At 42.4% G+C, this 24,215-nt stretch overlaps 1 protein-coding gene across 3 annotated transcripts; it reads right to left on the reverse strand.

Moving 5' to 3' along the window:
* Window positions 1–23,899, reverse strand: SERPINE2 (serpin family E member 2). 3 transcript variants are annotated; one of them, XM_017822430.1, is made up of 10 exons: window positions 23,859–23,899; window positions 10,062–10,336; window positions 8,769–8,888; window positions 7,370–7,597; window positions 6,091–6,288; window positions 3,408–3,606; window positions 3,185–3,285; window positions 2,094–2,180; window positions 1,468–1,551; window positions 1–660 (listed from the first exon to the last, which is right to left on the reverse strand). In XM_017822430.1, exons 2-10 carry the CDS (start codon window positions 10,315–10,317, stop codon window positions 623–625), a joined length of 1,311 nt encoding a protein of 436 aa, XP_017677919.1. In that variant the 5' UTR covers window positions 10,318–10,336; window positions 23,859–23,899; the 3' UTR covers window positions 1–622. The 3 variants fall into 3 exon arrangements, with proteins under 3 accessions (XP_017677919.1, XP_017677918.1, XP_017677920.1); XM_017822429.1 differs by lacking the exon at window positions 23,859–23,899 and having other exon boundaries at window positions 8,769–8,885; XM_017822431.1 differs by lacking the exons at window positions 8,769–8,888; window positions 23,859–23,899 and having other exon boundaries at window positions 6–660.
* Between the last annotated feature and the right edge of the window lie 316 nt (window positions 23,900–24,215).

Raw genomic sequence — 24,215 nt, forward strand, 5'->3', positions numbered from 1 at the left:
TGACTGTTCATAATGCACTTTTATTTTTTTCCTTTGTACAAAAACAAATATAAAATTTAAATCCAATAGAAAGTGTATACTAGCAATGACAAGTTTACATTACAATAAGACAGGACAATGCGATGTGTATTGAACACCACACTAGTTTTAGAACTCTCAGTGATACATGCACTATATAAAAACTGCTAGAACTTTTATTCTATTTCTACCAAGAATATCCAGGTACCAAGAACCAAAAGTAGTCTTGATAGGTGGTATCTACAAAATTAGACCTTTTCCACACACAAGAAAAAACCAACATTAATAGAAACGTTTATCATTCTTTGTTAAAATCCTCTCACAAAAGCCATACATAAAATTCTTAGTAGATACAGAAAAAGCTCAAAAGCTGTTAGCATAGGTAACCATTCAGTAGTTTAGGGAATCTTTTAGACATTTTGAAGAGATACTGTAGTTTTCAATCTGTATTTTTCCCCACAAAGCCAGAACTATGTCGACTCCTGTTTCAAAACCTAGTCAGTGGTTAAAACTAGCTCTTGAGTGAAGTCAAAGAGTAGTGTACAAAATATTTAACAGAACAGGGGTGTGCCTGTTTACTTCTCGAAGAAAGTCTTTTCCACATTCAAGGTTTGTTTATTTGTCCCATAAACAAGATTGTACCTGAGGGATGAAACAAAAACAAGGATTACCATAGTCTGCAAGTAGAGTTTTTTCCATAAAAGCATGAAGTTCACAGAGCACAGCCAAGCCACCTCGTCAGTCTTGTCTAGCCTCCCTCGAGTTTGTGAGCCCAGGGAAGTGTATGTTTGGATAGGTGGCCAGCTCATATTTCTGGAGACACAGTTCTGTTGATGCTCTGTGGAGCCTGGGGATGGGGACTGCTGCCAGGAGCCTGCTCTTCCCCCAGCGCTGGCAGCGCATTTGTTCCCTGCTAACTAACATATCTATCATACATGTCACTGCAAGAAGCAGACAAGTTATTCTAAGTAAATGGGGCAACTCTGCTCTAGGATAATCAGCCCATAGTGCAGAGAAGCCATGACCACTATATTTGAACACTGACTTCGGTTCAGAGCAGGCTGGAGCAACACCCTAGATCTCTGAAGCCCCTATCATGCCTCTGCCCTGAATAGCTGACTGTCCATCAGAAAGCTGGGTCCTATTCACCAATTCACTATCAGTAGGAGTTGTTTCCTCTGCCCTCAGAGGAACTCTGACTATTAAAGACTCTTCTTTTTGTACCCATAAACCTGCCATGCTTATTTCTGTTAACTTTGCAGCCAGTATGTATTTTTCACCATGTTCTGAGTTGTATTCCCAATAAAATAATCTAATATTAAAGGCATAAAAATATACTTGCACGATTTTTTTAAAAATAGTTATTCAGTAGCTCCAGACTTCTTTTGTCACTATTACATAACTGACACTCAACTGCTAAGCCAAAAAGTACCTACGAATGCTGCTTACCTGTGGGATTGTGCCGGATGAAAAATACAAACGGTCTGTCTACTATGAACCACGGAGGAGATGACCTGGCTATTAAAATTGCAGCTTGCAGGAAAGATAAGACTCAGAGTGAGACAAATCAAGCATGACAACACATGATATACTCTATCAGTTTCCTAATGTGTGTATGTATATATATATATGTGTGTGTATACATATAGACTTTCACAGGTGCAGACAAATGCCTAAGACCTACCAACTCAGACATTTAAAGCCACATAGGTCACATGATATTCTTACAGGATGCATATTAAAAAGACAATACAAGACCCACAGAAAGCTGGAACTCTTGGGCTGTCACCCAAAGCACGTAGTAGCTCAGTCCTCTTTGCCACCTGGATAGCCAGAACATTTTATGACTGGTCAGAGCTATTAGAAGACAATTCTCTAGAAGTAAGCCTGTTAGCATTTCTTACAGTGATCAACATGGGAAAATTGGGATTTTCTTGAGATATTACATAAAACCCATCAACTGATCTAAGTCAGATTATTCCTGCAATGGTCTCTGAGTGGACTATCTTTGCTTAGTGCTATAGCCTTATAATGGAGTTTTCCCAAGTCTGACAGTTATCAGTGCAGTTGCTTACTTGTTGCTGCAGAAGCTTTGGTTCCATCTTCGCTAACTTCAATTTTTGTCTTTTGCAGAACATTAGATACATGAAGACCTTCTGTTCCTGAAAAAGCCATGGAGAACAGCACTTTCAGTAAAACTACTTGAAAGAGTCCTGAAGTACCTTGTAGCTAGCAGCTATGCCAGCATGGCTCAGAATAATAAAAGCTGCTGAAATCCTGAAGCTGCAGGGAAGAACACTACTGGTAACATCTTTGAATACAGTCACTGAGTAACTGGAAAACAGGGAATAACCTATCTTACTCTCCTCCCTCCCCATTTAACTAGGTTTTCCGATTTGATGGTTTAAGAAGTGTTCACTTAAGTGTTCACTTTCATTTACAGTTTTAATTTAAAAAAAAAAAACAAACCTGAAAAAATATGCTTCCTGAATTTAAGACACTTATCTCAATGTCAGGGAGGGGGAAAAAGCACTTAGCAACACACCTTGCTTTCAATCAAACACAGGAATTTGTTTTCAAATTAAACCAGCACAAGGCAGACTTTTTTGTTAGATCATTATGGAGAAGTTTAATAAAAGCAGAGAAGAAAAATACAATGACATTTTACAGCCATGAGTTCAGAAGTGTCTATACTCCATTTTCAGATACTAATATTTACAGCTCTGGGTCAGTCCAGTCCCTTAAAGTGTGAATGTAATCCTTGAGCTTTCCTACAGAGCTCAAGAAAAAGTCATTAAACACATACTTCAGGGAAAGTTACATATTGTAGCTGCAGTATTTGCCACAGTCTAAGGTACAGTATTGTTATAAGTCTTGCCACAGATTTTAGACAATGCTTGAGACCCCCAGGCTGTATTATCAAATCTTAAACTGACCACCATGATTTACTGCTGTAATGCAAGACAAGGGAAAAAAAGAGCTATGCAACCTTCAACAGAAGCAAACAGTCATGCCTGGCTGGCTACAACATAACACCCAGCTCCAGTGTCATAGTAACGCAGCCAAGATAAAGCAGACAAAACTGGATTGGTAAAGCGGCACTTTATTCAGTGCTAGGAACTATGAAGGACCACCATGAATTAAAACAAACAAAAACCCCCCTTACTTGTTATTTTTGCAAAGTTTGCCTTCGACTGGTCAAACATATCTGTAATACCGAGTGCTTGCAAAGGGTCCTTTAGGTCTGTTTCTGCTTCTGCTGTAAATCTAGTAGGAACAAAAAAAGGTAAAAATGAATGCATCAGGAAAGTCACCCTGTATCAGATGAGATATACATAAATAACCCCTGAAAACACTCTGAAGGAGAAACAGATTACATCAGTACTTACTTTGGTAAAATAACCTGCACTCTTTTTGCTACCATGGTTGTCATCCAGCTTCCTATTGTTTTTGTGCTGATGTGGGGAATGATAGCAGAGAGTGGCGTTGTGCTTTCAGTAGGCAATGCAATCAACATGCTTATCATTTCACCGTGGTATGGCAGCTCAATGATGTTGTACCACAGCTCATTTGGAGTACTTGTAGTACCTAAAAAAAAACAAACCCAAAAAACAAATCTAGTGAGCCATAACCTACAGCCTTAAGTGTCCATCTTACCTTTAGATACCTACAGCTGTAAGAGTTTGTTAGGAAAGTTTTGCCCACATCTTAAAACTGACTCTAGAGTCACAGGCTTCCTACTAGGCAACTCTTCAAAAGGCATGGGCTCTGGAGAGATGCTAGCTTTACATGAAGCACAGACAGGATGACACCAAGGAGCAAATACTCATTTAATGTACATCCTGTGTCCCAGACAAACCTCATCAGCCCAGAGCAGCAAGCAAGCTACGTTAAAAGTGACAAAGTCTGCAAAGCAGCTGCATCTCTACTTCAGATCTCAACTGTACCAGAACCAACTGCACACTGAGAAACAAAAAGCAAGGAAAAGCATCTTTCCAACCTGAAGAGATCTTGTAGATAAGCTTTTTCCTCCAAGAGCTATTGCAAGAGCTCCTAGCTCCTGTCTGAAGTAGTCTGTGGCATTTACTTAATCTTCTTGCTGAATAAGGATCTGATTAGGAAGCAGTCTTAAGCCTTTCAAGATAGTGGAAATCAGCCACTTAGAGGCAGTGCACGATGCCAATTAGATGAGAAGGAGTGAGATAGCAACACCTCCAAGTTACAGCAAGTGTCAGGAAGACTGTCTTTGAGCAACCCTCTCCTCTTCCAAGTTCCCTTTAGTTACTGTGGGATTTCTGGCATGAGGCTGGGAAGCAAACGCTTTTTATAGTAGTTTCAAGTGAAAACTTGTCAGTTTAACTACAGACAGGATTTCAGGCAAAGTTTTTGGATAGCAGCAAGATCTTATTATCTTTCCCCTTTCTTCATCTAAACTTGCACTTATCAGCCCAAGCCGAAAAATCAACAGCTTCATTACTAATTAAATCTTATTGCCAGGGCCATGCAACGTGCCTTGACTGAGTTCACATTGCTACAAAACCAGCAGTATCACACTTTTGCAGGAATAGTGTCATGCTTGGCAGTTTCATTATTTCTTTTTATTATGGCAGTGGTTCTCAAACTAGAGCCTACAGACCACAACACTGGCTGCATAATTCAGCTACAGGACAGTAACACAAGGTGAACTGTCCCAACAGGTAAGCACTGCTTTCCTGATCTGCTACACACTGCTCTCATTACTGAGGCATCCCTAAAGGAGGGGAAGCTCAGCTTCAGTCAGCTCATGGGATTGAAGATGCTTAAGAAATTTAAACTTTTAAAGATCCCTTTGCAAGCATAGATAAAACAGAAGCCCTGTGTGAGGAAATCCAGAGATTCACAAACTAAAGTGAGTCCTAACTCAGCAGTATTTCTTTTGTTCCTTTCTAGCCTTAATAGCTTTTCTAGCTTAAACATAATGGAGACTTTAACCAGCATCAGAAGTCAAAAGCCTTCAAAATAATAGTCTTGCTAAACCCCATCTTAAGTTATGAACTACTTTGAAACTCTGCAGATTAGTACATACTGCAGGAGGCTTCCCCCCCACCTCCTCCAACTCACACTTTCAGCAGTCACCTAAAGTACTACATTACATCTGCTCTAACATATAGGTTTGGGACAGAAAGTCACAGCTGTTTAATTTAACATAAATTACTAATATTATCAGGTGAGCACTACTGACAGTAAAACTAGGCATTTAAAAAAAGCACAGTGGGTCTTGCTCTTTGGATTTACAGCAAGAAAGCTGTACTCTCAGACTTATTCCTCAGATTGTATTTAGCACACAAGGAAGCAAGTTCCAAGTAGCACTTCCTGGAAGGATGCAACAGAAGTTTATATCAGAGTATCAATCTTACTTTGACCACTAAAATCCCCACAGGGCTGCAACACTGCAGCTCTGAAATTCATTGTCAGTCACATCAAGCTGCTTATGTCAGCTCTGAGAATTTCTGAAGGAAGTCTGGCTGAACCTGCTGAACTTCTTTTCACTTGTGACTCAATCTGAAGAGCTGTTTCACACCTTGAGAGATACAGCCAACATACTAACCCCGTGCTCTTCTGGCTCTCACAGGACTGGAGACTGTGCAAGTTCCATTTCTTTATATGCAGTAAAATATAGATTGATTCTACTCCAATCTTCTTTCATACACAGCTCATCACCAGGTAAGCCTCTACATTCTGTCTCTGTTGCAGCTTTTCCTTATTCTTACTCCTTAGGAATCTGTACCTTTTTTTTTTCCTTACAGCAAAGCTTAAGTAACATGCAAATTTCTTAATTTGGGTACTTCAGATTTTCCATTTGGAAGGCAAGAGGATTTGACAGAATATTCAACCTTAAGCAACTGCTAAGTACCTTGCAGGGCAAGCTTACCCACACCCCAGCAGCACAGACACTTCTTCTAACACAAGCTGCCTGCATCAGCTGCAACAAGCAGCACCATTTAACACCACATGTACAGAAAACTCTTGTTTCAGTTTGAAGAAGCTGAGTTTACAACCATTGTCCATGGTAGTGGGAGTCGCTGAGCTTACCACAGCGGAAGATAGACAACTGGGACAGCATAGGAACTTGGTAGGTCTTCCCATCAGCTCCATAAAATGGACGTTTCTTTGTATTTTCCGGTCGGAATCGCGATTTCCATAAGCCCTTGAAATACACAGCATTTACTAGAACCAGTCTGGTCAAACTGCCTTCAATATCATCTGGAGCTACAACCTGATCGATCATACCTAGAAGAAATAAAGGAAGTCTTAAGTATTTGCTGTCATAACGCTGCCAACTGTTCATGAGGAATGTGAAGCACACATTAGTTCAGACCTCTTGATCTGTGAGCATGCCAGCTCTTCACAGGGCAATACATTCACAATTCATAAAGCCAATGGTATTCTTTGTCAAAAAGTAAGCCTTTGGGATAACTAGAATTCAAACACATCTTACTAATTGATAGTCTGATGTTATAACAGCTAACAAGGCCTTTCCAGCATGTGAACAGATCTAAGACTGTTACAGTGGTAATAGTTTCAGCTGAAACACCTCCCCATTCACACGCTGCTTGCAACATTGCTATGCAAAACTGGTGATGTGGTTGAGAAAGAATTTGACAGCCTCATTTCACACATACCACATCCAACATCATTAACACACTCCTCACATCCAGGAGGCACTGGTTTTAACTCCAAGAGGTACCAAACTAGGTAGTTCACCTAGACTGGGAAATGTTGCAAAACATGATCTTTGGCTTTAGCACATGTAATCTTGACAACTAGATGCCAAAAGGCTTGAATCACGAGGAGTTCTGTCAAGGCAGAAGTCCTCCACTAAATCTGAGTCATAAGAATAGGGTCATATTTTACAAGAGTTCAGGGCAGTCAGAGCAAAAGCTGAACTGCCCTACATCTTTCTGTAAGTCTGATTTACTGAGTAAAACATCTGAGTTGCCTGAAAGTATCTTTTATGTTTGAGAAAGCACAGCTGCAAGAGAAAGCATGCTCCAAACTCTGCTTGGATTTCTCACTAGTTGTATGAATGTAAAGAATAGTAGAAGCTCCCCTGATCCCAGGGGCAAATGGACACAGGCACACACACTGCACACATCCCTTCCAGGCCATCAGATAGGCTCATCTGCTGGGGCAGTGAGATGCTGATTCCTGGCCCATCAGCTCTAAAATACCACAGTAATGCCAGCTAAAAGACAGTTTTAGCTGCAGGGCAGAGCCTCCTCCACCTCCCCATCTTTCCCCAGTATTTCCATTTGAATCTGAGGTCTCAGACACCACCCTGCCACACACAGAGGCACTCACCAATACTCACCCCTTGTTTCATTTTTCACCCACTGGTTGATGGAATCACATGCTGCATTTGGGTCCTCAAAGTCCACACTCTTGACACTGCACTGAAACACCTCTTTGTTCCTTGTAACAAAAGGCACTTCCATTTTAAAGCCACTCTTTGCAAACACTGCATTAGCAATTGTTACAATGTCTTTATTCTTTTTTGAGACTATGAGCCTGTTTATCTTCTTTAAGGCTTTACCAACTCCTAGTTGGAAAGAACAGCAAGTTTAATTTAGAATAAGATTGATGAACGGTTACTTTATATACAAACTATTAATGACATGAAAGGTAAGACATTAAGTGCTGGACTAGAAAAGGAGATCAAAGCAGGCATTCTCAGAGGACTTCCAAAACAACCACTTCTGATCTCTCATCTGAAGATTGCTACTATTTCCCAGCAAAAACACGACCTCTGCTGTGATTCCTGCTGCCCCTCTAGGTGTCTGCTCAGAATGCAACAGACAGTGCTGGGGATAACACTGAGGTTCAAGTCTTACTGTGGAGCTACTAACCACGCTCTTCCACAGAACAGACTGTTCCAAAACACATTTCATATCATATAAGCCCAGAGAACTTGTCAGTTCTGCGACGGTGACAAAAAAAGTCGAGGGGTCAGGCTGCTCAGTCAGAGCTCTGCAGGATTTGCACAACAAGTGGTTTTGAACTGCAGAGTGTAAAGCAAAAATTGTTTTTGACATACTTCCTTTCCATTTATTGTAGAATAAAGTAAACTGTCAAGATTTCTTTAATAAAGTGCAAGTCAAGTCTTGGTTTCCCTCAAGACTAGGTCCCAGCCTAAATCAGCTACAAGCAGGAATCAATCCCTTAACACATGAGCTTGTCTCTAAAAAAAGGAAAAAGGGAAAGTAGCAGGTTCTGGTGTTACAGTCAAGATCCTTAGGACACGAAAGCAGATTGTATCAAGTGCTTGCTAGCTCCTTCACTGTGTATGAGAGAAGGCATATGGCACCACAGAAGAACTGCTATGTTCACCATACCCAGTTCTCCCCAGTGTTACGGCTTATGAAGGAGTGCTTGTCTACACAGGGAAGCTCTTGCCAGGCAAGCAACTTCATGTTCAACCATTATATTGAACAGAATCCTTGGGTGGCTGTTTTTCAGAGTTATTAATGAGTTTCCTCTGTTTCCCAATACAACTTAGGCAGAAACATTTCCAGACTACTTCCTGATGTAGACAAACTTGAGATATGAAGTGAATAAATTAGTTCAGAGTTATTCTCTTAGCTGCATACAAGAAAAAAGCCTCAGATGGCTTTGCTGTTTTCATGTATCATGAATGCTTTAACAGTACAGTTGTATGAATTTCTAAATGTTCACTCTCCAATACTATGGGCAAATTCTTTTGGAGAACATACCATAACAGAGGTTCTCAAACTGTATTCTGTGGACCACAGGTGGTCCACGGAGCACTTGCTGATGGTCCGGGGAGAGCTGTCTGGTCTCATGATGCTGGCTCTCCTCTTTGCTTCCAGCTGCTAAATTGCATTAAAAGACAGCTAAAGACAAATTAAATACTTTTCAACTATTACCTTTCCAAAGAAGCAGTTGCTGCAGTTGCCAAAGAACTGCAAGGCAATCATGAACAAGAGCAGAGGAAATCTGTGCAATGAGATAGGTATCTCCCCATCCCATAACAAGTCTCTAACAAGGTACTGGCTACCTTCTAGGGTGTTTGAGAACCTCTGTGTCTCACAGCATTAGGACTGTGGGCCAAATAAAACAAGTTGATATAATGCTTGAAAATTTTTCAAAATACTTATATTTTGAGCATTCAGATGTTCCTAAAGTTGATCATCCAATGAAGAGATTTCAATGTACATCATTTCGATCTTAAACTGTCAAATAATTTTGCTGTACTTTAAACCCAGGACCAAAACAGCAAAGCAAATGAAGACAGAACAGCATGTCATATGACAATACTGCTCAAGATTTAAATGTGCACTTACCTCTTAGAGGGTTTCCTATTCTTGGAAGTAAGGGAAAATGGTGGCACTAAGACCTTAAGTCTTGCTGGCAAACACTCACGAAAATAGCGTGCAAATTAAAGCAGTAAGAACCTTCAGGCTACACACTCTCAAGGGGCAGACATTGGCAGAGGAACACAAACACAGATGCATGCAGTGTCAGGCACAGAGGCAAGCAGAAATGGCTGAAGAGGGCACTACAAGATACAGGGATCATGACAGCAGAAACACATGAAAAAAGCTGAAGAGCAAAGTGAAAGTATCAATAGTATGGTTAGTTTGCATTGCTTTCAGTATGGTGCCAATAAATATTCTCTTGCCCTCTTATCTAAGGAGTGGCACATTAAAGGCTGTTCAGTACAGCCTGAAATGGGGTACTGCAGCCTTCCTGCACGGTGCTGGCACTGGACCACCTCCCACATCACTCTGAAAAACTAATTTTGCAAGGACAAAGGCAGTTCTAGCTGGGGCCCTGAAGTCATTAACCAAGCTGCTTATAAGCCAGTTGGAGTATATATATGTGTCCATACTCAAATTGCCAATTAGCTTCAAGTCTGTCCATTTTGTGCTTTGGTAAACACAGTTAATTGGTGCATGATGCAATCTACCACACTTGGAAAGCCATCTCATACAGCATGAAGACTCTGACATAACACACCCAAAACCACCTTAGGAACCACTGACCATTTACACTGTATCTCATCATAGTTGTCAGCTGCTTCTTGGTCTTGCCATCAGCTCCCAGTTGCAACACCCCCAGGACTGACGCAATGCCATGAGGAGAAACAACAATATTGTCCTGAGGCTTCGCTTTCACTATTTGATTGAAGACCTGGATTCCAACATCAGAGCTAAGCTCCTCCAGAGGATAAAAACTGAACTGGGAACATACAGACATTAAAGTCCCAAGAACAAAGAGGAGGGAGAAGTACCAGTTCATGATTCCTGGTTGGAGATATCTGTAAGAAAACAAGAGGGGAAAGTTAAGTCGGTTTTCACAAGTACAGCATTTTTCTTTTTAATGTAAACACTTATTTACCTAAAGAGCAGGCAAGTCTTGCACATGTGCCACACACCATTCACAGAGCTCTGGCAGTGAGACTCGCATTTTACTTACCACTACCAGTATTTTAGGCCTAGGGGTTTCCAGATGCAGAGATAATCATGAAGTGGCTAAATATCACTGCCTATGTAACAGGGCAAAAGCCACCAAACTGGGAGATTACCTCCCGCCACACACAAGTTGTTAGCTTTGTGTTTCAATTAAATGAGCCTTGGCATTCTATTTAGACTGCCCTTTAGGGTAAGTTAGTGCCAAGAAGTGGTGTGGTACAGTCCTCACCCACTAAGATGTGATGCACAGTACACTTTATAGATCATTTTCCCCGCAGTGAACAAAAGCATGTGTATATATGCAAACAGACCTTCTGTCCTGGGAATTTACACCTGCCTAGAACAATAAGAGTTAGCTGCATAATTGGCATTCTCCATAATGGGAATGTAGAGGAAAACTTTTACATTTTAAAATGCAAAGTTTAGTTTGGGTTTCAACCTGCACTTTTCCATTTAATAAAATACAGGAACTAATGAGTACAGAGTGAAGTTAACATTCAAAACAGGCCTATCTGCAAGTCTAACACAGAATTCAGTATCAGGACACCCGTGATCTCCTAGGAAATGAAGCACAAGCAGCAGCAACAGTTTGCTCAAGACCTCTCAGCAACTGATTATAGAGAACCAAGCCCAAATCTTAAACACTGTACTGTAACTACTACACTGTACTTCCTACTCATGAAACTGTAGTCAACCTCTTTTTTGTTAGGGCGAACAGGTACTTAGAGAAACAGTCATGCAATAATGTTCAGTTTCATTAAATTATGTTCCCCGCTCACCACATTTTTAAGACATTTCAGTTGCACAGTTAACAGCCATGACTTCTATTTTCAGACCAGTAGCGTGCCTGTTGCCTCACTAAGCTGACTTTGGCACTCCAAGAACGCGCCGAGCTGTTGGTCTTCCAACACGCTGAGGAGGAATCAGCTGGTTCCCTAGTTCACCAAAGGCTCATCAGGCCGCAGAAGGCACACAACTGAATAAGGTGTCATTTGCACAACACACGCAAACCCCCAACACGGGTCTGTGCCCGCCTTGAGCCTTTGCACAGCATGGCACACTGGCTCTCCTGGCTGCAGCATCCCGGGTGCCGGGCCCGGCAGAGCCGCAGAGCTTCGGGATGAGGCGTCACTCGCAGCCTCCTCCCACACACTCCAAGGGCGTGTGGCTCCCAGGAGCTCTGCCATCGCCAGCCTACCTACGCCGCAAGTTCAAACCACGCTGGAGCATTTGATTACCATCAAACCAGCTGGTGTTTGCACAGATTTGTTTAATCGTCTTTTAATAGCATGTACTTTAGCTGTGCTAAAGCACTTGAAAGTAGCAAAATACAGCATCTCCACTTTCTTTTACACCGCTTCAGGGGACAGAACTGGCTTTGTTAAAGTTTGCCACTGCAGCACAGAATAAACCAAATGAAATAATGAAGGAGTTGAGACATCTTTCTCCCCTCAGTCCAACTGTTAATATTACCAGAGCAGCTTGTTGGACTGATTTAAGTTATGCAAATAAAAGTAAAAACACTGTCCTACAAAGCAGACTAACAGCCCACCCAATAATTAAGTCTTTCCCATCAACCCAATAATCCACCAAGCAGTTCTGAAGTCACTGAAGTACAGTTCCTTCCAAAGGAGTTCCACATCAACCATCAACAGGAACTATTCATGCTTGATCCAAAATTTAGACAGGATTTGGCTATCTGCAGCAGAGACCTGCAGGAAGAAAACCCAAATGCCACCCAAGCCCTTGAAACAGGCTACACGAGTCACCCAGGTTCACCTTGCACCTCTCACCACCAGCTACAGCACAAAGCTGTCATGGGGAGAGCCAGGAGCCTGACAGGGAAAGTGAACTTGTACTTTTAAGTAAAAAAATGTTAAGGAATGTTCTTGAGTGTTTCCTGATGCTGGCACAAGTCATCTGAACCTCTAGTTTTGTTCTTAGGCACATGGTTCCCCTTTCTCCCAGGCAGCAGCTCTATGCTGATGGCAATGCTGCCTTGCAGGAGGCAAGTGTGGCTTGACACGCCAAGAGAAGTTAAGGGTTTAAGGTTTCTTTGGTGGTTTGGTGGCCACCTCTTCTCCCTATTTGGAAACCCAGTGGGCAGTTTAAACAAATTCTGAATCCCGATACTAAACAGACTTTTACCTTTACCAAATACCTTGGCAAAACAAAGCCTCAAACCCCCAAAACTATTAGAGATTCTTACCAGATGCACTTACAAGCAAGCAAAAGTTAATGTTGGTGCAATACAGCCTGTCCCATGTAGTGATGGACAGGGACAGTGCCAGACAACCACAAAGCAGAGTTTGAGCTGAAATTTGAAAACCCTGCTTTTGACTGAGGCAGCTCCACCTGGCCCAAACCAAAGGAGACTGGGCTATTTTGAGCACATCTACCTTTGACACATCACACCTCAAGAAGTATATTATGAGGGCACAGACAGGAGTGACACTTCTTTGAAATCAAATAAAACAATGCTTCATTGTCATTTACACAGTGCATCTGCACAAACCTAGCTCAAGTCAGACATTTCTCTTTTTGCCTATACCGCAATATAGCGCAAGTCCCTAAATTTTCTACTTCACTGGTGACAGCCCCTGCAGACTCAGGATGACAGCCTTTCATTTTCCCCATGACACATGTGAAGCCTTGTCAAAACAATCCAACTCTGCCCCCAAGGCCACTGCTGCAGGACTTTTTTTTTGTTTGGGTTTTTTTGTGTTTGTTGTTTTGTTTCAAATTATAACATGAAGACCTCTTGGGAAACCAGGTACAGGATGTTTGCCTCACCTCTACCCCCAACATGCTACTAAGGCAGGTTGGTCTCTGTTTTGGAGCACAATCTCTAGGAGATACTTAATAAGTGAAATAAAGTCATGCAGTGCTCTGAGCATGGGAAAAGCATAAAAACACTTTTCAACACCAGTTACAGAGCAGCCCCTTCCTGGCCTGGCCCTGTTATGGCCACTGCATAGCTTAACCAGGCAACAGTTGTTAAATAAAAAGGGAGATAATTTCATCTGAGGATATAAATTCATCTTTGAGCAAAAGTGGCATCCCTGTTATTAATGTTTCCGTCACAGATTTCAGTATATTCAACTTCTATGCAGTTCAGTAACAACAAGTGCATTTGCATATCCTGAAAGAAACAGCTTAAGTACATTGCAAGGAAAAGAAATCCAAAAGGATGTACAGTGTGTAGGATGGAAAACAGCTGACCTGCTATACAGAATACCAACAAGCTTTCAACAAGCTTTCATAACACTGAAGCTGAAAACTTAGTGATAGTTAAATCTGAATCTAATGCTTCAGAAAGCCAAACAAAAATACAAGCTAGGCATTTCTTTGCCTGTGACCTTTAAATTTTTTACAAAGTTAACTGAGAAGGAGGAAGGTGTATAGGCGAATTCATTTACATAAATGTGGGCTTTTGAAAGATGTTGGACCAAAAAAAAACTGTCCCTCTTCAGGGTAGGCTGCCCACTTCTTAAATTGAGAACTTACAGGAAGGACATCCCACAACTTAGACTTCTTAATAGGCAATGTAAATACTGTCACTAACCCAAAGAAATGTATCTAAAGAATAAATAAATAAAAACCCAAAGCAGGCCCCCCTGCAGTTTGTTATGCAAATCCAGTTCTTAACCCTAATGCTAAATTTTCTGAACAAAACAGATGACAGTGTCACACATTCAGCTGTATGGGGGATGCCATGTCCATGGTAAGCACACCAAGGACTCCTTAACTCCCCCTGCCTCACTGAACAGCACCACACCAAGTCCTGTACACCACACTGAAGTACTAATTATACCTGTATCTAACTGCAGAGCCTAGTTTAAACTGCTATATAATTTCCAGATAACTATTCCAGTCAGGCACAGAGCTCTGTGAAAGGCAGGAGAAGATGACTGTTCCACGTCCTATCTACACTGATAATTCTGCATTGTTTCATGACAGATGATGAAAAGTCTTCAGGATATCAATCTCTAGATGACCTCAGCCTCAAGCTGGTGTTCAAAACACTAACCCTCTGACACACTAGGCAGCATACTCAGCTCTCACTAGGCTCAGCTCTTCAGATCACCCCCATAATGCACAGTTTAAGTTTTTGGCTGAAATTTATTATGGAAATAGTTATGTCAACCAAGAGGACATGATGCCTCCAGCCTGCATTTACAGAACGCCTGGTACAAAAGCGGAGTTATATTAATATAGAGTCTTTAATCTGGGTCTAGAAAAGCTTTTGGTAGAGTAGGGAGAAATTACATCTCAGCCCCAAGCACAAAAAACTGCTAAGAATGGAGATCCTCCTACAGGAAAGAACTAGCTTAGGAAGGACTTAGTTTTCAGAGAGCCAAACCAAGCTGCTGCCCTCTTCCCAAGAGGAAGAAGAGAAATTAGTTTGGTTCGAGATCAGAGGCAAAATATAAGCTGAAAAAATACTCATATTTAAAATCTAAGTTGGAGAAAAGACCTATCCCAGAGAGCCTGAAGAACACTTTGAAGTGAATCGAGGAAGAAATAATGAACTGCACATAGAGTTTTAGATATCTGCACTGGCTGCACTTCCTATGAGACACCTCCAAGAGTTTATTTTGAAGCCTGACTTCAACAGCAATAACGTATAACCAAAAAAAATTCCTTCTTGCAGCTGCAAGATTGATTCTGCAGTTTCTTTAAAGACATACCACGCCATCAGGAAGTTTGCACACCAGACTGCACTTCTGTGAATAGCTGTAACCAAAACAGCAGCAAGCACAGCTAAACAGACTAAAAGTAAACAGCAGAGTCTCACAGCATTGCTGGTCTCATGCATTAAGCTCAAAAAGCTCAGATCTCCTGAGCCCACGTGGCAGACACTGGGCAGCCTGTGTACCCAGGGAAACTCGGCCCGGAACAAACATTCAGGGACCTCTCCAAGTCCGAGATGTTGATGTTTCCATGTCAGTGCCATCTGGGCTACTAATTTAAAAGTCTTATTTCAGCTGACATGTGAGCTCAAAGAAAGCAGCTTCACTTCAGGCATTTAACCAACTCTCTCCAGCAGGACTGAATAAATACTCAACCAAACCTGTTAACAGTCATTCAAGAAGCTGGCTGGGCACACAGCAATTGTTTCTCCCAAGCAATGAGACCACTCTGGTTGCAATGGGAAGGTCAGATGCTGGGTCTTGTTTTTCAGATGATGCCCACTTGGCAGCATAATTAAATATATATTAAACATAATTAAAACACTCAAACCTGTCAGTAGGCTTCTCTCCCCCTCACAGGTGTTCATAACTCCCCGCCTAAGCTTCTTACATCCCAAAGCCTTCAGCTTCAGTATCTTCTCCTATCATGGTCTGAATGCAGGTGAGTTCAGGAGTGACTTCTTCCACACAACAGATCTGGGAAACATTTCATCTTCCTCCAGGTTTTCTGGTACGTCCTGAATGTTGGCTCTCCATTTTTATCTGACAACTCTTTCCACTGTTACCCAATAGTTGGAAAGTTTAGTATATGCACAGTGTTACCAAGAAAAGATGATTGCTAGCTTTTAAACAGCTCAGTACTTACACTGCTTTGAAGAGGAGTGAGTTACCGTCAACAAGATATAAACAACTTGTACACAGAGATAAACTGGAAGTGATTTTTTAAAAAAAAAAAAAAAACAACCTAACTTTGTATGTTAAGATATTGGTCTGATTTCAGGCACTACAGCCACCATTGCACACAGCTGCAGAAAGCATGGTAATGGCTCAGTCCTTCATCTCTCAACCTTAAACCTTCCTCTGTTATTCCTATTCCTCCCAGTTTTTTAGTGCATTTGTGTTTCAAGATGGGTCACTTCGGTCTGGAATGCCTGTTCTGCCGTGTCCAACCAGCCTCCCCCGCCAAGCAGGAATCTCCCAGCAGAGCCCTGGCTTGTTAAACCAGGCTGGTCCCAGACAGGAACCATCTCCTTGTCCAAGCACAGCTCCCACATGAGGAGTAAGTTACAAGTTCAGTGCTTCTTTATCAAGAGTCCTGACCACCACCACTTCTTGCAAATTTGTTAAGCATCAAGTGCAGAGGGACGAGCTCCATCGAAAACTTTCCATGGCCTCATGAACAGGGTCTCCAGTTCCTAAGCCACCCTGATTTTTGCACCAGTATCTGTCTTCAATACCATTTGGTCACGGTAGTTCATTACAAAGATGAATTTCACATCATGCAAAGCTGACCAGAGTGTTTTTTACTTCACCACTCCACTACACAGGTACTATTCAGAGTTTCAAGAACATAGATAGGCATTTATGTATCATTTGCTTTTCCTTCCATCTCTCATTTTTACATAATTAAAAAAAGCCAACTTAAGCCCTGCTTCATGGAGCAAATACAGTTTGCTGATACGATTGGGCACACTTCTACCACAATTTTCAAATTTTATCTGCATTCTCTCACAGCTATAAGCTCAACAGCTGTTGTTAAAAGTTTCTATGTATTATTTACTCCTGTAAATATTATTTACTCCTGTATTTAAAGCAGCATTGCCACAGAATTTTCCAAGACCTATTATCAAGTTTTACAGTATCAGGAAGGTTAAAGAGAATTATGCTTTTAATTTACTGGTGTCCCTTTATTAAAGAAGTGGTTTTGTTGCTCTTAAGGTCTTTATGCAATGTGGTTATCTTAACGTAATGAAGAAACAAGCTTGGGACAGTCAGCTCATCATGACTAATGCTGCAGAACCAGTTTCCCAAAAAGAGGCAGCACAGCAGTGTTTCACAACATGCTGGTGAGGCTATACCTTCTTGCTCTGGATTCACCCCAGTAGAGGGAACAGTGGTTAAACAATCACAGCAATTGCCTAAACTCAAGTTCACATTTTAAGTTTTTTTTGTGGAAGGAACACTCATGGAACCACAGTTTCCACATCTACTGTACATTAACAATGCTTATTATGCAAGCAGGGGCTCATTAGGAGCTAAGGGCAAGCCTACAGCATTGCAAGCTCCCATTAATGAAGGTACAAGGTATTAACTCTTTGATAATGGGCTATATAAGTACACATTTATGAAGTAAATAGTCCACAACGTGTTGGACTAACAATGGCTGGTATCTTATCAGGTACCTCACCACCACCTTTACCTTAAGTCCCACCTCTTCCATAGGATTTGACCTTTCTTTCTTCCTTAAAAAATATTAAAGGGCAACCCAATATCCTTACTCATTTTCACTTTTTGCAGGTATCTTGGTATCATCTGATACCATGACTCTGGCATTTCTACACCCCTGCAGGGGAAACAAATTTGGTTCTCCTCTCCCCAGGTAAATTTTAATCTGCTGGCCAGTGACTCATGCCTTGTGTCTTGCACCTACCAGGCTGAGAGTAGAAACAGCCTAGTGGAGATGGCTCCATGGCCACTTAAAAACTGTGGGAAGCTGTGCTTGGAGCAGACTGAATGCCAAGAGCTTTCCAGTATACATCCTTCTTCAGAAGGGTTAAGATACTAATATCTGTAACACTGGGACTTGAAGAACTGTCAAGCAAAGAAAAGAAAGCTAAAGGTATAGAATTGAGTCCTCGAGCCACTAGTGAAAATTTCAGTAGAGCTTTGAAAAGGCATGTGAGTTGCTGCAGAGCAGGAGATAGATGACAGTTTGCCTTCAGATTCTACACCTTTTAGGTTACTCTACAGAAGAGGTACTTGTATTTCCTACGAAACAACACCCTACAAAGCCCAGTTCCCATCATTCCACACCCTATGGTTCAGTCTAGGTTTACAGCACAACTGAAAATTTGGTTTTCTACATAGCTAAGAAGCTATGTAGCTTCTTCTGCGAAGCTAAGAGAGGTAGGAGGACATATCAGCCACATGACATCTAACCAAAGCCTATTCATGCTTGGGTTAGAGATGCCCAGCTGGTAACAGGAGACAGGCTCCCAGTCTTCCAAGTGGCCTTTAAGAAACCCCGCTTAAAATAATGCTAATTCAATATTACTAATTTTTTACTTATCCTTCCTCCTACAAGAGGAAAGGCTCTGGCAATAATAGTGTTGGCAGTTCTCTAAATTTACACAGTTGCAATCAGTACACTTTTTTCACCATAAAAATAAATTGGAAGTCCAGTATTCTCTGTTCATAACAAGAACTTCTATAAAAACTTTTACTTACACAAACTCATTGATAGCCAAGACCTGATACTTTAAGCATTTGTATCCTGGGAATGCTACCAACTGACAAAACTACCTGGAACAGTGTTCTAACCATTTACTGTACTTGTGGTTGGAGATCTGCACAGTAAGAGGTGACTAGCCTTTTATTTATTTATTAATCATACTGTACAACATTAGCAATCAACCACTTCCTATTTGCAAGCTAATTTAGAAACCACCTTCTCATCTGAAAGGCTAGATAACAAATGTAAAGTCAAATAGTCAAACTATTAGTACTTAAGATGAAAAAAAGTATACTGAGTTTCTGTATCCAGGACAGCATCACTGAAAGAGACTTAAGCTCACAGGAACATGAGATACTAGTTTTTAGTGGCCTTTTCTCAGCTGTTTCAGAACTGGGTTGAAGGCTACCCAAAAAGGATAAGGATATTCACATTTCCCTTTACAGGATATAGACATTTACATATATTTATCTTTTCCCCCCTCCCAGCTTCAGAAGCAGAACCAGCCAACCACAAATGCAACCAGCAGTCACAGATGCTGTAAGGACGTAGGAATGAAGCACTGTGCTGGGAACTCTCCATATGCTCAGATAGACACCTCCTCAGTCATCTGCAAGAGGACTTACATTAATCAGTTAATAAGAGAATTACCAGCTGTTTAAAGACTGTATTTAAGAGAACACACTCTTTTCCTTAATCTCACCTCACTTCCGACTGATCCCACTGGCTTTACTACAGGTTTTTGGAAAGGCAAGACTTAAATTTCCATAGGAAAAAAGGGACAACCGAGTATGAACTACGCCCATGAATTCTGCAAGAGCAGGTCATGACCTGGTATATTAAACCATCTGATTCAGTTCAGCCTGAAAGTTTGCAGGCTGAGCTGGGAGCTGTGTTGGCTGAGAAGCCTCCGAAGAGTCCATCACTATTTCTGTAACGCAGATGACGAACCTCTGCAGAGGAAGTAGGCAATTAGCTGGGAAAGCAGCCTCTTAAGCTGAGCTGCCAGAGCAGCTGGAGGCTTGTTTCAGTGCTGAGAAAGCAACACGAACTACTCCTGGAAGAGGAAGGTATATAGCAAAATGGAGATGTATAGCTAACAGATAATCCACCAACTTCTACGTATATTTCTTAGATTATTTGGAGATGTAACGTAAGAAGATAACAGAATGAGAAAGTTAGTTATGTTCAGTTCTCCTCTTCGTTCTGTACCTGTAACCTGTCAGAGACAATGACAAACTGCCCCTCTCCCATGAAAACATGAAACCTCAAAACCCACTCAACCTTTGGCCAGAAGAAGCTCGTACATCAGACCAGGTGACAGTGCCTCTCAGAAGCAGTGAGAAACATCACTAAATACCACAAAATGCCCTTCTGCAGCAATAGAAGTTTAAAGTGCAAGCTGTTAAATAATAAAAAAAGCATTTAAGTAAGAAACGAGTCTTGGTCAAAGCCACGTAACTGATTAACATAAATTCACATCATCTGTACATCAGCCAAACTAAGAGAGGTAAGATGTACCAGCATTTCTCAACAGTACTTCTGGAGACCCCAGTGGGATTTACAACTGTAGCTTACAGTCTCTTGACAACTAATAATTCTCACAAACAAACCTGCCTGCATGCTGAGGCCACTACCTATACACAGCCTTGAGCAGGCATCTTAACTTCAGAACTCACTGGCAATCAGCCTTGATGCCTTCCACAATTGCTTTCATGGTTCCATGATAATAAAAAGAAGTTCAGGCCAGTTTCCAAAGCCCAAGGAGACAACAGGAGACTGCTTGAAGCCCACACTTCATATCACATTGATGAGTGTGGACAGCAAGACTGCAATTTCCACCATGGGGAGATAATTCCACAAGATAAATATGCTTTCATACTTAATTATGCCACAAAGCAGTTTATTCGACCCCAGCATAAGGCATCTTCTGATTTCAGCCTGAAAATATAAGAAAAAAATCTTTCTGGCTATTAAAGGTGAACACCAGATCACAGACAAGATACAGCAGCTGCCAAAATGCACGTTGTTTCCACAGACATCGCTCAAGAAGAGGTGCTAAAGCACAAATACAGCATTTCAGGTAGCACTTAAGTATATTTCGAGGCCATGACAAACAGCTCAAGAACCTATGGCTAATAGAAGCATTGCCACTAAAATTGCCCCATCCTCTCCCTGTCCAGGATCACTGACTCTCACTTTAGCAGAGACCTCACCTCTGCTTGCAGAAGTATTCATATAAGTCAAATAGTGAATTAGAGCCTATCACTAGAGACGTGAAAAAAGAACACAGGACAGCTTTTTTTTCATAGCATGCCAGCCCAAACATTCGTGTAGCTACAACTGTAGAATGTTACCACCTTTATTTTCATCTCTTTTTGTTCTCCTCCCACCCCACCACTTTAACCATCTTAGAGGAGACACACCTGAACGTGCACATGGTTGCTCATATTCAGCTTTTTCATATTTTTACACAGGGAAGCTATCTACTTTAATAACAATAAAAAAACCTTCTTGTATTTTCATAACATTTACATTGCTAATCTTTAAATTTGTATGTAGGTGATTGACTACTGCATGACTACTGCATGCTACTGCTACCTGTTCTTCAAAGCTGAAAAGAGATAATTTTATATATCACTCTGCTTATTGAGAAGCTGTTTATGGCTGGTATACGTCCACTGAATTACGTGGTACTTACAAACCAGTACTTTGGTGTAAAACACGATTTGTAAGTTATGTCACAGGTGATTGGCAAGATGCCCAGAGGCACACAAAGACAACTGACTGGATCTAGCAACACTTTACAGATTAGTGATGATTAATCCATCTTTCCCATCTTCCCACGTATAAAACCTTTGACCCTAGAGAGTAGTAGAATCCAGTTAACAGACCAAGTAACTGGAAATGTTTTGATGATTAGGCTGAATTTCCCCCTAATTAGTATTACAAAAGCATGCTCTCTCATGCATGCTTGTGATGAAGCAATTCAAGCAGTCCAGACAACCCTAACTCCAGCTTCCAAGAAAAACCTTCCACTGAGCCTCACGTTTTTCAGATATGGGCACAATAGTTGCCTAGCAAGAATCAAAAGCCACAATCAGCTGCATAAGCCAGGTACCTACTGAGCCCACCATCACACCAGCAACACAAATCTCCAGCCAGAGTTCTCTCTGATCCGCCATTTCCACTGTAATTCCTAGCAATAAGGTGAGGTGGTTATTTTTATGTATTTATACACACACACACACTTCAATTTAGTCTAAAAATGCCTAGTTCAACTTACTGGGTTCCCTGCTTGACAGTTTTCTGCTTAACAATACTCTGTTAAGAAGCTCTAGGACTGGAACACGCTTCTGGCTGTGCAATTTAGAGACCCACACAAAGTCTCCACATGCCACTAAGCCGTGCTATTCTCCTGGTTGTCAATGACAACACCAAACAGAAGCTTCAGCACTTCTGTATACACCTTGAGACAAAATCCACTGCAGGCTTCTGTTGTTTTCTTTTTTGTACTGACGTGAGTTTCTATTGCCTCCCACACGAGATACATGGAGCTATATATACAGTGATGACCGCATCACCATTCAAAGCAAAGAGTTCTTCTATCACCCTGATACCTGGGGAGCAGAAAAAACAATAATGCCCAGATAAGCAGCTTTTCAGCACCTTAGGAGCACTGACAAAATTTGCTTACAGCTTGTCTGACATACAATTTGTCTATCATTGTAAAAAGGTGCGGACTGGCACTCATTACTCAAAAGTTTACTCCTGTGCCAAAGAGCTGCTATGCTCATAGGTTTAATCACACCCCATAAAATTCTAAAACTCCAAGTTAGTACATTTTATATGTAGTTGAATTAATCTACTTAATCATTCAGGTTTTTTATTTGTGCTGGTCTTCACCTCACACACTTTAAAGACTCATCTGATCACTCAGCAGTCATTGCAGCTGCTTTTCCCTTTTCTCATGGATGTCTGCAGCTTCTCCCGTTTTTCCAAACTACACGGCAGCACAGCTGCTTACACCTACGTACATTTTGTGAATACTCCCTAAGAAACCAGGTTTCTAACGAATTCCTGTGGCAAGCTGGGGGCAAGACATTACTAAATACTCACACAAGAGAAAGTAAAGGAAAAAGAGGTCATTTTTCAGTGCAGTGAAAAAGAAAAAAAAAAAATCAGTCTACCAGGTTTCTCTTTCAGGAAGTTGCCCAAGAATGCAATTAAACCCACAAAACACAAACCATGTTTTAGAATCATATGAGAGCATAAGAAAGAGGGAGAGAAATAAATCACACTGAGGCCTCTAATCCATAAAGAGATATTATTCCCCAGTTTTAAGGGACATCTGACATTTTAACACCTATTCATTAGCACAATAGTATCTCCAAAGGTTTAATTTCTCTGTGAAGATCCTCCTACACCGCACAGTATTGAGCCAAGATATCGAACACCGTTTTAACCAAGAGACAAACTGCTCTCTCCTGAGGCGTACTCTGCATTTCCAAATCTTCCCAGAACTCAGCACACGAAGGATGCTCCTACATTAGTCTAAAGGGAGCCAAGGTCAGAGGTTTTACCTAACCTGCTTCGGCATATAATGCGATGCCACCAGACCTATCCAAATCCTGTTTCGCTATCAGGATGTCACCCTCTCCTTCCCAAACGGCTAAAAACGCCGCTCTCCTGTTACTCCATCACTCGACATGCAAAGAAAATTTCATTACTAACCGAATTTTGATTTTTATTACTTCCATTTAGTAGGAGAACAGCAAGCTCCCTCTCACAGCAGACAGAAGACACGAACGAAGCGAGGAACTCGCAGTTTCCAAGCTCTCCCAGCGCAGCCGGTGCTCGGGCAGTGCCGCCGCTCCCGCACCGCCGATGCTGCGATCCCGCCCTGCCGGGACACGGGGGCTACCAGCCTCGAAACCCGCTTCCTACGGGAGGAAAACCCTCCAGCTTTCAAAAAACCAACAGGCGGGAGGAGAAACTCACCGAGCCAGCAGCCCCGCTCCCGCCACAGCGCCCACGCTCCGGGCACTGGGAAACTTGCGGGAGCCAGGTAACAGCGCACCCGAGGAGCCGCCGGAGCGACCACCGCGGACCCGGGGTGTCAGCAGCGAAACTTTGGGTGCTCCGGTCCCCTCCCCTCCCCTCCAGCCCACCCGCGTCCTCCGGCTCCGCGCCCGGCACGGCGGCCCCGCTGGCCCCGCTCACCTCTCCCGCCGCTCCGCGCCCGCCCCGCCGCTGCCCCTCCGCCCGCACGGCTCGGCCGGACCGCGCCGCCGCCGCCCGCCCTTTATGGGGCCCGCGGCCGCCCCGCCCCGCGCCGCGGGCCCGCCCCGGGCACGGGATGCACGGCCCGAGCCCGCCCCGCGCTCCCTGTGCCGGGCCGGGGAGCCCCGGGTACCCCCGCGGAGTCCCTTCGCCCAGGCCTGTGCCCCTGCCCCGGGGACCCTCCCCAGCCCCACCGGCTCGGCGGGAGACGCGCCAGCCGCGGCGGGGAGAAGGGGAAGCCGAGGCAGCAGTGCCGGTGCCCAGCCCAGGGGTGGCGAGGGGACAGAGACCACTGAG

The sequence above is a fragment of the Lepidothrix coronata genome, unplaced genomic scaffold (genome assembly GCF_001604755.1).
Source record: "Lepidothrix coronata isolate B3197 unplaced genomic scaffold, Lepidothrix_coronata-1.0 Scaffold97, whole genome shotgun sequence".
Taxonomy (NCBI): Eukaryota; Metazoa; Chordata; class Aves; order Passeriformes; family Pipridae; genus Lepidothrix; species Lepidothrix coronata.